Here is a 13680-nt window from a genome sequence, read left to right on the forward strand (position 1 = left end):
TTTAAAATAAAAGAGTGGGTCTAACTCTCTAGAATATTCTCTCTGAATTGAGTCCCAAGATCCTTCAAGAGGCCCTATCCCCAAGCAAAATCCTGCCATCTGTCCATACAAGGACAATTAAGAATATGCCACTGGGAAATTCACAAAAGTCAGAAAGTGACTTTGTAAACCTCTTTTCCCTAAAAAAAAAAAGGAAGAAGAAAATTTTAAAGGACATATACACATTCCTACCACAAAATTAGTCTTGTCAATGCTATAATGCAATGTTGATCCTTTAATGAAGAAAGAGTAATGAAGTTAACTAGAGGAAAATAAATAAATATTTTAAAATATTATAGAGGATTCTTATTGCTAATATTTTATAATTAATAATATTACCAGAAGACAAAGGAAAGAAGGTACAACCCAAAATTAAATTATTAAGGAAAATTTCATGATGCTTCTAAAAGTATAGAGAGGTAGAGAATGGTCAGTTAAAAAAAAAAAAGACTTCGTAAAAGATATAAGTATGTCCTTTCAGAGATTCTTTCTACCCAGTGGAAACACTACAGTTTTCTCAAAAACTAATTCCTAGTGAACTATAGCTTTTTAAACACTGCCCCCTAATGTTCATGATCAGCTTCCACTGAAACGATGCTAATAAAAATAATCAGGTCCTTCCCTCCCTTGTGATCAGTCTAACATTTTTGTACTGAAACCAGATTTCACAGACTGAGGTAATCTCAACCACACAACTGTACATAAAAGTAAATCTCCCAACTATTCCAAGATTACATTCATCAGCAGTAAGGCCAGCATGTGAACAAGAACAGACTATTTGGGCTTGGTCAGCACAGAACAGACAGCAATACCACGAAAAATCAGAAAAGTCTAGAATTCCAATCATAATACGTGCAACATTACACTGATCAAATAAGCCTCATTAAAAACTAAAAAAAAAAAAAAAAAAAAAAAAACACCGATTACCAAGAATATCAAACTTTTAGGAAAGAAATGCCCTTTGCTTTACATACATGGAAACTCATGACTCATAAATGATCTTCATTTCCACAGAAATCTGTTGAAATTAGACTCCCTGATGAACAAATTTTTTCATGACTTCTACCATTGCAAATATGACTAACAACAAATGGAAGAGAACAGCAAAAATATATTATTCTCAAGTAGAGCTATTCGGGGTCTGGTAATCACAAAGTCCATGTCGTCACTTATAAAGATGCATGTCTACGTATGGAAAGCATAGAGGTACTTAATGCAATGTCAAGAAGTCAGAGTTTTAAAACTATCTGCCACTAAACAACTATGTGACTTAGGTCCCTTAGTGGTCCTGGGTCTGTTTCCTTATGAGGATATGAAGAATGAATTGTATGGATGTTTTACACATGACTGCCAGGAGGTGGGGATGTAAGGGCTTACAGAATTATGAGAGGTGCTTTTTCAGACTACACATGCCTCTCCCCATAACCTCTTTATTCCCCCATCCCTGTCACTGAAAAACATATGATACCTCATTCTTCCTTTAGCTGAGAACTTCTGAATAATATAATCTCTCCAAGGCCCTTTGCTGCACTAAATGTTAAAACAGGATCTCAAAACTGGAAGAAAACTTAAGAAATTCTACAGTCACAAGCTAATGCCCAGAAGAACTTTGGACTCTAACCAATAGTTAGTTACAGATGTGAAACTTTGGGAAGTGTGAGGCTTACCAAGTGGACTAGCACTTTATTTGGCCGGAGAAATGTGATACAATGTGAACAATGCATTATTATTCCCAGTCTTCACCCTTCTCGGAATACACGCCCTTTGCCATGTGACCACTATTCCTGCCTCTACAGTGGAATGTATATCACCCCCCAGTGGTACTAAATGTGATCACGTGACTTACCTTGACCACAGGAATGTTAGCAGATGTGATATGAGCAGAGGCTTTAAATGTGCTTGTGAAATTGGGCTTGTTCTCTTGTGCTCTTGCCTCTCACTAGGAAAGGAATGTGCATTTGGTAGCTACTGGCCCAAGGAGTATTAGAGACAGACCAGGCTTCCAACCTACAATGTGGAGCCAAATCTAACCAGTCTAGATCAGCTGAACCCCAGCCAACCCACATTCATGAGAATGAGAAATAAATACTGATCGTCAGGTAAAATGTTGCATTTGTTAATTATGCAGCATTGTTATGGTAATAGGGTAATTCAAAAGATACTGTTTTGCCTATTTCAATATTTCACACCTTATTTCCATTCAACTATGAGATCTTAAGGAAAAATTTCTCTGTCTCTATTACATATATAAATATTAATATATAGACACAAAATGAAAGTGTGATTATAAAACTACGAAAAAGTACCTCTAAAAAAGAGATCTAGTGGCAAGAAGTCCCTACTACATACAGAACCCGCTCTCACACTGATTCAGCAGAGAAGTGATTGCTGAGCTCTTCGTTCTCTAAAACATCAGTCAGCCAAACATTCCAGTTATAACTGACTTTATATGAAAACACCACCACATAGATAATTATACTGTGAAAAGCACTATTTACACTACAGTAATGTGTCATAGTCTAAGTAAAATATCTCAGTTAAACTGAATGCACAGAAACAGGAGAATTTGGGCCATTATTATTTTGTTAGTAACAAAAATTTTTAAGATAACATTTTTGTCGCTTTCACAGTAAAAGATTTTCAGATACCTTTTTAAGGTAAATTTACTGAAATATAAGGAATAAAACTCGAGCTTAGTTCCTTTTCAAAATCTCTTTTAAATGTGCTAGTTCCCCTTCCTGCCTTAGGGAAAAAATGTAAGGTATATGCACTATCTGCAATAGCCAAGATATGGAAGCAACATAAGTGTCCATCAAAAGATGAATGGATAAAGAAGTTACATATATACAATGGAATATTATTCAGTCACAAAAAGAAAAGAAATCCTGGCATTCGCAACAGCATGTATAGACCTAGGGGGTATTATGCTCAGTGAAATAAGCCAGGCGGAGAAAGACAAATACCATATGATTTCACTTACTTGTGGAGTATAACAACAAAACAAAACAGAAGAAACAAAAACAGCAGTAGACTCATAGACACCGAGAAGTGACTAGTGGCTACCAAGGGGGAGGGAGGGGTTGGGATAGGTGTGGGGGGAGGGTGAAGGGGATAAAGGGGCTCAGTAATTCACAATCACAAGATAAGCTGGTCACAGGGACAGTAGTACAGCATGGAGAATATGTCAATGATTCTGTAACATCTTTCTATGTTGATAGATAGTAACCACACTAGATGGGGTAAAGATTTTATAATATGGTTAACTGTTGAACCACTGTGTTGTATATTTAAAACCAATATAAGATTGTCTATCAATGATACTTCAATTTAAAAAAAAACTAAGGCATAATGACAATAATTGAATATTTACTTCATGGTACAGGCTCTTCTGCTACCTTAAAGCAATGATCATTGTATAGTGCTATGAATAAACAGTAGAAGAAGTAACAGACTAGGCCAACTATGCTAACTCCAGCCTATACACTCTAAAAGTCTCTTTGGAAAATGCAAGCCTAGTAATTTACCACCTACCCTTATCTCTAACAAGTTAACGCAGAAAAAAAAAAAAGGCAGCTCAAACAACTGTTTAGTCAAGTTCTGATTATTCTTTCATTAATTTAAGAACTTCCTGAGTCCCCACCATGTGGTCTGCACTACATATGAAACTGAATAGAACAAGAGCCTGGAGGGTAGTGGGGAGGCAGGCAAGAAGAGACAAGATTTGCAACAACTGGTTGGAGCTAGAGGGTATTATGCTCAGTGAAATAAACCAGGTGAAGAAAGACAAGTACCAAATGATTTCACTCATTTGTGGAGTATAAAAACAAAGAAAAACTGAAGGAACAAGACAGACTCAAGAGTCCAAGAAGGGATTAATGGTTACTAAAGGGGAGGGGCTGGGGACAGTGGGCAGGGAGACAGGGAGAAGGGGATGAAAGTGCACTATAATTAGCACTCACAATATAGGTAGGTCACATGGAAGGCAGTACAGCTCAGAGTAGACAAGTAATGACTCTATAGCATCTTTCTATGCTGATGGACAGTGACTGTAATGGAGGGGTGAGGACTTGATAATACAGGTGAATGTTGAAACCACTGTGATGTCTACGTGAAACCATCATGAGATTGTATATCAATGATACTTTAATAAAAAAAAAGAACACCACTTCATAAAAAAAAAAAAAGAAGCAAATACAAAATGTGATACAGAACACCCAACCCAACTGTGAGGGATGAAGAAAGTCTGCACAGAAGCAATAACGTCCCAGTTGAGATCCAAAGAACAAAGAGTAACCAGGTGTGGTAGGGGAGCAGTATTCCAAGTAATGGGACCATCATGTGCAAGGGCTCTGAAGTCAGAGAAAGCATGGTGGATTTAGGAAATACAAGTAATTCAGGTCCATATATGCTATATGCTTTATGCCTTTGTGCTTAAACTGTCTATTAAAATAAACACTTCCTTCACTTGGCCTCCGGGATGTCCTCTTCCTATCTCTCTGACAATCCCTTCTCAATCTCCTTCCCCACGTCCTCCACATCTCTCAAACACTGAAGTACAGCAAGCTCAGCCCCTTGGACTTTCCTTTACCTACAATCACTGAATGATCTCAACCAGATTTAAATATCATCTAATTGCTCATAACTATCAAATATTACATCTCCCCTCAACTCCTGACTCTTAGACCAATCCCATACTCTGCATCTCCACTTGGATATCTAATAGGCATCTGAAGCTAGACATGTCCAAAACCAAACTCCTGATTTTCCCCACCGAAACTTGCCATAGTCTTGTTCAATTCTGCAAAGAGCAATTCCATTTTTCTAATTGCTCAGGCCAAAACCTTAGAGTCATGCTTAACTGTACTCTTCCTCTGACACTCACATCTAATCCATTCGCCAACCTTATCTACTTTGTCTTGAAAACATATTCAGAATCCTACCACTCTTCAACTGCCTCCATCACTACTACCCTCATACAAGCCACCATCATCTCCAGCCTGGAATACTTCAATAACTTCATAATTGTCCCCCCTCTTCCTCCCTTGTCCTCTATGGTCTGTTCTCAACATAGTAGCTAGAGTGATCCTCTTAAAAATTTCTCAGATCATATCATTCCTTTGCTCAAAACACTCCATTAGCATACAATCTTACTTCTAGTAAAAGCCAAACTCCTTAAGCATAGCCTCCCACAAGCCCTTTATGATCTTGCTAACCAACATCTCCCTGGTTTTCTTCTTATTACAGTCCCCTTCACTCATTCTGCTTCAGCCAGGCCTGCTGGTCCTCACACATGCCCAGCACATTCTTGCCTCAGGCCCTCTCCACCTGCCATTCCCCTGCCTGATATCCTCTTTGCTATGATTCACTCCTTTACTTCATTCAGGTCTCTGCTCAAATATCAACTTAACAAGCTATCTCTCACCTCCCAGTATAAAATGGCTCCTTCCCACCCCCTCGGCCTTACCCTACTTTATTTCTCTCTTTAGCACTTATCACTATGGACTCAATTACAAAAAAAAAAAAATCAACAAAAAACATTTATTTACTATCCAGCTACCTAACCTGGAATGTAAATCTCCTTGAAAGCATAAATATATGCTATTCACTGCTAGATCCCAAAACCTTAGACTACTGCCTGGCAGATGAAAGACCTGCAGTAATATTTGGTGGATAAATTAATAAAGACTGAAAATATGGATTTTTCTGACAAAAACTACTAATGTAACTTTCAATTTTAACAGCCACTTTTCTATATTTTATTTGATGCCTAATTAATAGTTAATTGTTAATAAAATATGTAAAACTAATATGATGACTTTTGTCTCTTTTTGTCCCAAAGACACACACACACACACACACATATGAGGTTCACCAGCAAAGGCTGAACAATTTGGAAGACTTCCTAGCACTGCTTTCCTTCACATGGCTTAGCACATTTGAATATACTGAAAGGATGTGTTAAGTTCCTATTTATCTTAAAGTGAATAAATATTTCACCTATAATTCTATATTTGAGTTAATAACAGTACTTTATAAATGTTTATAGAATGTCAATTAAAAATTGGCAAAAACTACAGGCACATAATTTACAGAATAAATAAAAATAGCCAATAAATATGTGAAACATGCCATTTATGTTAATATACCTTCATGGTTAATTTTCAGCAACCTAAATTGGTGTGGGGGGTAAACAGATGGAGAGCAGAATTACTTCTAGAAAACCAAAACTAGCAAGAGGTTTCTTACATAAAGAAATGCACACATTGGATAACCTGCTCACTGATGAGTGTGTGGGGTTGAAATACCTGTAATGGAACAATAGACGATGTGGGGAGCAATCTTATCTATATCTTCATATCCCAGGCCCATTGTGGACAGTTTGCCAGGCACATAGTTTTCCACAAATACATCAGAAACAGCTGCAAGCTGAAGGAAGAGATGAAGATGAGTCAGACTTCTTAAGGGACTTCAAAACTTTCAACAAATCCCCACATGATAGATTTCTAATTTCAGTAAACACAACTGACTCCCATTGTGTATGGTCCAGAAAAAGTAGAATTACAAAGTAGAGTTAGATAAAAAGAAAGGCTCTGGTCAACTACTTGAGCTATTAACACCAGTAAAACAATGGCTATTCAAATTTTCAGTAAGTCCTATGGTATTAAATAAATTCCACAAATGTTAAATGCAAGAAATATCTAGGCTACATGGTCCAAATATATTCTCAGAAGTTTAGTAGAAAACTAGAATATAAGTATATAAAATATATGAAAAATATCTTTTAAATCATTTACAAAGAATTAAATACAATATCTTCAGTACTTTGCATCTTTATCATGTAATAGTGCTCATTGCAACACACACAAAAAGATACTTAACATAACACATGTAATCATGTTTCTAAAATGCTTCCATACTTTTCATATGTTTTCTTTCCAAAGAGTTTTAAATGTACTTAATGAACCATTGTTTTTAAAAAAAAAAAACTATTAAACTATAAGTGAATAGTAGCTGTCAGAAACAAGACCCAGATTTTGATTCCCAGATCACTGCTATGGGAATCAGAGGACAATGAACCAATTTACCTCAAAATTCTTTTCGAAATTTCAATTGTGATGACATATCTTTTAAAAATAATACTAGGTCACCTAGAGAAATTCATTACAGTAATTCCTGAACACATCCAAGTGCTTAATAACTAGTCAATAAAATTTTAATTGCCATGTTGACATAGATTTAGATACAGTCACACATACATGACCTAATGTAATAGAATAAAACTCTAGATTGGGGTAGGCAAAGTTTTTCCAAAAAAGGTCAAATAATAAATATTTTAGCCTTTGCAGGCCACTTACATTGCCTGTCACATATCTTACTTATTTTTAATAATCTTTAAAATTTTTTAACCCATTCTTAGTCCATGGGCCATACAAAAACCTGATTTGACCCACCATAGTTTGCCAACCTCTGCAGTAGATGGATACAGTTTAATTAACATAAACTTCAGATGCAGACATGTAAATAAATTGAGGGCCTGCCTGTTAATTGTGTCACCAAATTTGGAGTATATATATATGGAAATGTCAGACTCTATAAAATCTGACGGAGAGGGGACCTTAGGAGACATCTCAAAGAAATAAGCTGTTATCCTACAGAACTCCTGAAAGAAGGGCAGTAAGAGGCCCAGGTGACACCACCTGTCATAAGAATAACAATAAATATAATTCAGATGTAAAACATAGACAGAAAGGGTTAAGGATGCACCCCAAATCTCAAGCCACATAGCCATCTTTTCCAAATTTCAGGTGCTAAATAATATTTGAGCTGCTTCTCATGTAGGCAACCCCATGCAGCATGCTCCAGGAAGAGTCCCAGTAAAGATGCATGTATTTACTGTTAATGGTTCTACCAAATATTGCTTGGGGGCTTAGTGGGGGTGGGGGTGTTAGTGTTAAACACAAAACTACAGTAACACTCCGATTTATTTTCTGAGCCCCTATTTTCTACTTACAAAGCTGTTCTGCAGGCACTTAAGAAAACAAACTACATCAAACATCTGACCTTCTACACTGGTCATATCTTGCAGCTTATGTTCTGCATGGTGCACCATATAGGTCCTTTTGAAAGTGGAATTTACTAAATTATTTTTAATTTTAAAAAACCCTGTGTGGAACCTCAGAGAATTAAACACAGAATTATCCTGTGACCCAGCAATGTCACTCCTAAGTACATACCCAAAAGAACTGAAAACAGGGACTAAAACAGATACTTGTATGCAAATGCTCATTGCAGCATTATTCACAACAGCCAAAAGGTGGAAACAGTCCAACTGGCCATTGAGGCAAATGTATTCATCCATTAAGCAGACTCTGATTCAGCCACAAAAAGGAATGAAGCTCTGATACATGTTACAACATGGATGAGCCTTGAAAACATTAAGCTAAATGAAATTAATGAGACACAAAAATACAAATATTGTATGATTTCATTTATATAAAATATCCAGAATCGACACATTCATAGAGACAGAAAGTAAAATTAGAGATTACCAAGAGCTTAAGGAAGAGGGAAGAAGAGTTATTGCTTAATGGTTGCAGAGTTTCTGTCTGAGGCATAGAAACATTTTGGAAACAGCAGTTAAAATTTCCACATTATGAATGTAATTAATGTCACTCACTTATACACTTAAAAATGGTTAAAATGAGAATTTTTATTTTATGAATGTTTTACCACAATAAAAAAGTTTAATCACGTAGGATATTTGTATTTTTAGACTCCTATGAAATACTAAGTCATATCTCAATCCACATAAGCATCAGATGGACCACAAATTCACTGTTTCAATATGACAAGAGAATAAACAAAATGAATAAATTATGCAATAGAAAAGAATTAAAAATATTTTAAGTAACTGAAAATAGCAGATTAAAAAATATACATGATATTATCTTATTTGGGGGCAAGGGGGAATGAATATACAAGGGCAAAAAGAGATTTGTATGATACACTAAAATATTGATCTTTTTTTGCCCATGAACAAGTATTACTTGTATAACAAGAAAAAAAAATTTTTAACTAAAATTTTTTTACCTACAGAATACCATGTAGTCTGGGTCTATTATAAGAAAAATAGGGAAAAGTTGAGTTTAAGAGCTAAAGTTTTCTAATAATAAAGATATCCAGTAGTTTTTATGATTACCCAAGAACTAAATATGTATGCCTTATGAAGTTTATTGATAAAATATCCCTGGAAAAGTGTATAGGACAGAAATTATTCTTTTCATCATCATATAAGTAATTATTTTAAATATGTGCTAGCCACTATATATTGATTCTTAGTGAGTGTCATACAACATATTCTCTCTCCCTCTGTTTTAGGATGTTCACCCATTTCAACATGTATTTCACCTATAGCTTTAGCTAAGTCATTCATAAAAGTTCTGAACAGAACAGTACTGAAATCAGAGCCAACAAAAATTTTCCTCTGAGTTATATTGATCTCTATACCATCCACAAGTACTGTACAAGTCAACTGCTTTAGTGGAGACCTAACATATATTGCATTTCCTTGATACAATAATCTACTAGGAAATAAACTGAGGGGGAAAAAAGACTGGATCCCAGTTTTACCAGCAATCACCTCTTCCTTGCCTAGGTGCTCACAAATCACCAGCAATCTATTCTAGAGTCTGGCCCAAAAACAAGCAAAATTCTGTATGAGTTAGAGAATGCACCATTTTTTCTTTCTGAAAGGGAAAAATATATATATATATATTTCTTCCAGTCACAGAGTTAATAAGAACTAAAATCAATTTGAAATATAGAGTACCTAATTCAGAATTCTCTTTATTAGATATAATTTAGGAACAGACTGGATGAGTAAAATCTGAAATGGAGGACAGAATGATGACAATTTAACCATGCTTGTGAGTAAAGAAATCATAAAATAATTTTTAAATGTTGTGTTGGATAATGTCCTTACTCATTGAAAATGTATTTCGAAGGATTTAAGGGCAAAGTTTCATGGTATCTCTCACTTTCAAATAGGTCAAAATTACATACACACACACACACACACACGAATACATACGTAAATAAGCAAATAGAGCAATGTGTCAAAATTATTGCATTTATGCATAGGGTAAATGAGAGTTCACTATGCTATTCTTTCAACTTTTCTGTATGTTTGAATTTTTCATAATAAAATGTTACAGGGAAGTAAAACTATGACATTGTTCTCTGTTGACCATTATACATGCGCACAGTACGGCCACTGAGACTGTCAGCTCATTAACACAGAGAATCATTTGAAACATCAATGATAGTGTTAGAAACTTAGCACATCATATTGCCACGAAAACACCAGGCCCTACAGAGATTTTCTAAGCAGAGGTTTTTCACAGAACCTGTTTTTGGTTAGTTTAGTAAAAAAGGAGTCATACTTTTTGCAGCTCTCAGGTATCCAGCAGATTGCTTTGTATAATGCTTTGGAACTGCTTCTGTAAACTAGAATCACAACCACCAAGGTCTTCAATGCAGAGGTTGTTTTGCTACTCTTAAAGCCAAAAGAGAACCCCATGCCAGAAAGAAAAACTAAGACTAGGCAAAAAAAACAATTTTTCCTCAGGGTAGTAAGATATGAAACTCATGAAAGGTATTACTAGCTGAAAGCAATAGACATGAATAATGTTACTGGACAATCCACTTACATTTAATATGAGTAGAAATGTACTTTATTGTTATCAATCAGACATGAAGAAAAGTCAGCCCATGATCAAACTTAATTTTTAATTGTTATAGTCTGATAGAAGACACTGGCAGGATCCCAAAGTGAGTGAGAAGGAAATCCCAGCAATTCATTTATTTTGGTCAGATTTTTCCATGTAAGCCTAAAATATTCAAATGTACACTGATGTCTTCATAGCAAGGAGTACAAATCCCACCTAATACTGCCTCTTCGAGAAGCCCTAATGAAAAGGTAACGTTTTTGTTAAATCAAACCTAAAACCTTGACTATTCAAGGTAAAATACCAAAATGTTCCAATATGGAAGCAAAGAAGTAGGAACTCTGAACACTGAAGAGGGAACTGAGAAACCCAGAACAGAAAGAGAATTAAGGAAAGAACAATCTCCTAGATAAAAAATAATAACTACCAAAGAGAAGATAAAAAAAAGGACCTGAGAATGAAGGCGATGGGAGTTGGGTCCAAGTGAGGGTAGCCACTGTAGAAAAATATTGCTGGGCAACAATAATGGAAAACAATTTAAAAAATCAAACTAAGCTTCAAATGAAAAAAAAAAAACAAACCTAGGTTACACTTTGGAAAATATATAGGAAAACAAGGCAGACTATATCTAGTAAACCAAAATTCTAAATCTGCTGGATTGATCCAACAGAACCAAATGGATGGTCACTGATTCTGATCTTAATAATTAAAAGAAATTATCTATCAATCAGCCAGATAGATAAGGATAGTAGAAGCAAAATAATCCTGCTAAAATTGATGCTTTGGTATAAAACAAATTTGGGGATTTGGTTCTCATAATCAAGCAGATCTACATCTGTACAATTAGATTTTAACCTTTAACAAGGATAGTAAGCAAGTTTTGTCTCACATGATGAATCCAACTTCATGTGCATTGGAAACAATAATAATGGCTAGTAAAGCTAATGAGTGCTGATGAAGGCAGGCATTCTTCTGTATACTTTACACATATTAGGTCAATTCTAACAACAGCCCTAAGAAGTACTATTCTTATCCTCCATCTTACTGATGAAGAAACTAAGGCATAAAGAAGTTAAGAAATTTACCTGAAGTCACATAATTACTAAGTAGAGAAGGCAAGATACGAATCCCAGCGGATTCCAATGCTGGGGTATGCCCCCAACCATTGTGCAAACCTGCCCCCCAAGGAAAGATGCCAAAATCAGGTCTGAACATAGCTGCCATGTGAACAGGTGTTAGAAAAAGCTGGGCTCACCAGTGAGGTGACCCAGGGTTCAAATTTCAGCTCTTCCCTTTAATAGCTATGTGACTTATGGAATATCACTAAAGCCTCATGAGATTCACTTACCTCCTGTGAAAATGCAGATTCTAATACCTCATTTATAAGTCAGATTCTGAGGATTTGAGGAGATAATGTAAGTAAAGTGCTCAAGTCTGGGATCTGATGCAAAGTAGGCACTCAGTCCATAGTAGCTAGTACTATATTGAATATTCTCAAGTATGGAGAAACATTATAGATAATATACTAGAGATTATAAACCAAATTATACTTACTATAAAAGTAAAGTTAAAATCTTAATAGCATTTACAGCAAAATTATAGATTGTCAATGAAATAAAGTTTTAAAACACCTTTTCTCTGATGTTTAAATCCCTAATTACAACCTAGTGGGTAAGATGCCTTCCATAGAGCATACTATACCTCTTTGATGATTTTCACCCCTTTTGGATCCTTGATATTAACAGCTATGCTCTAAAAATTAAAATATATACATTAAAATAGTATCATAAAGTTTTTCTTATTACTGACAATTCATACCATAGATTCTCCCCCTGAAGCAAATATATTTTCCTCATAAAGAAACATTCAAATCATCTTTATTGATTTTCTTTGCAATTTGGATATGTTAAGATGATAGCAAGGATTATAGTAAAAAAAAATACAAATCGTAATGAGCAATCTTCAAAAGAGTAACAAATGGAAAAAATCAACTGATTTCTCTCTTTAATAAAACTATTTGCATTACAAACGATTATCAATTCTCATGAAATGTTTTAAATTAGTTGAGAAGGAAGATTAGTAAAAAGTTCTACTGTTTCTGTATGGTAATGGTGAATGAATAAAATTCAACCTAATTTGAAATGTTATATCTACAAAAAAGGGTAGAAACAAACAAGCCAGGATGATATAAAAAACTTTGTTATTATAAGAGAATTACACAAAGAAAGCATAAAAAATAATGATATTCTTACTTTTTTGTTTCGGTTAACACTGAGAAAATAAGTACTTTCTGTCCCCACAAAAGGTGGCCCCCAAGTTCGTGTATCATCACCAGCTCCTGAAAACAACAGTGTGAACTTTTAATTTTTAACTCCAAAACATCATGAGAGATTTCAAACCAACAGGTTCACTCATCGTATACATTCACAGGTGCCTGAACAAGACCAGCTCAGTTGAGCGGAACTATCAACCTGGAGGGGCCACAGGGCTGCGCTGGAACTGTCCAGACTCTTCGCCATTCATGGTGATCACTGAATTCTTCCACATCCTTCACTAAAACCCATCCCTGAACGTCCAAATCCAGAAGGAAATACCATATTGGCAGTCTTTAGATTTACTACATAGCAAACTTGAGGGAAAAATTACTCTTTTTTTGGCAAGAAAGCCAGTCAGCTCTTTCTGTGTTTCTTGGCATTAAATGTACAAAGAAAATGTTGAGTCTGCAAAAGATTTTTGTTAAGTATTATTTAAACCAGAATAACATGACGCCGAAAGCATAAGCAACAAAATCAAAAATAAACAAGAAGAACTACATCAAACTAAACTGTTTCCACACAACAAAAGAAACCATGAACAAAGTGAAAAGACAACCAAAGGAATGGGAGAAAACATTTGCAAAACAGAGCTGATAAGG

General features: G+C 35.2%; 1 protein-coding gene across 5 annotated transcripts in view; it reads right to left on the reverse strand.

Moving 5' to 3' along the window:
• The window catches only part of SUGCT (succinyl-CoA:glutarate-CoA transferase), a 698665-nt gene that overhangs the window by 645381 nt on the left and 39604 nt on the right, over positions 1 to 13680 (reverse strand). For all 5 annotated transcript variants that reach the window (XM_036918914.2, XM_036918912.2, XM_057504387.1 and 2 more), the window contains exons 4-6: positions 13019 to 13104; positions 12468 to 12518; positions 6345 to 6465 (exon numbers count right to left, since the gene is read on the reverse strand). In XM_036918914.2, coding sequence (XP_036774809.1) covers positions 6345 to 6465; positions 12468 to 12518; positions 13019 to 13104 — 258 coding nt within the window. The remainder of the gene's footprint in view (positions 1 to 6344; positions 6466 to 12467; positions 12519 to 13018; positions 13105 to 13680) is intronic.

This window comes from Manis pentadactyla, chromosome 7, assembly GCF_030020395.1.
Source record: "Manis pentadactyla isolate mManPen7 chromosome 7, mManPen7.hap1, whole genome shotgun sequence".
NCBI classification, from domain to species: domain Eukaryota; kingdom Metazoa; phylum Chordata; class Mammalia; order Pholidota; family Manidae; genus Manis; species Manis pentadactyla.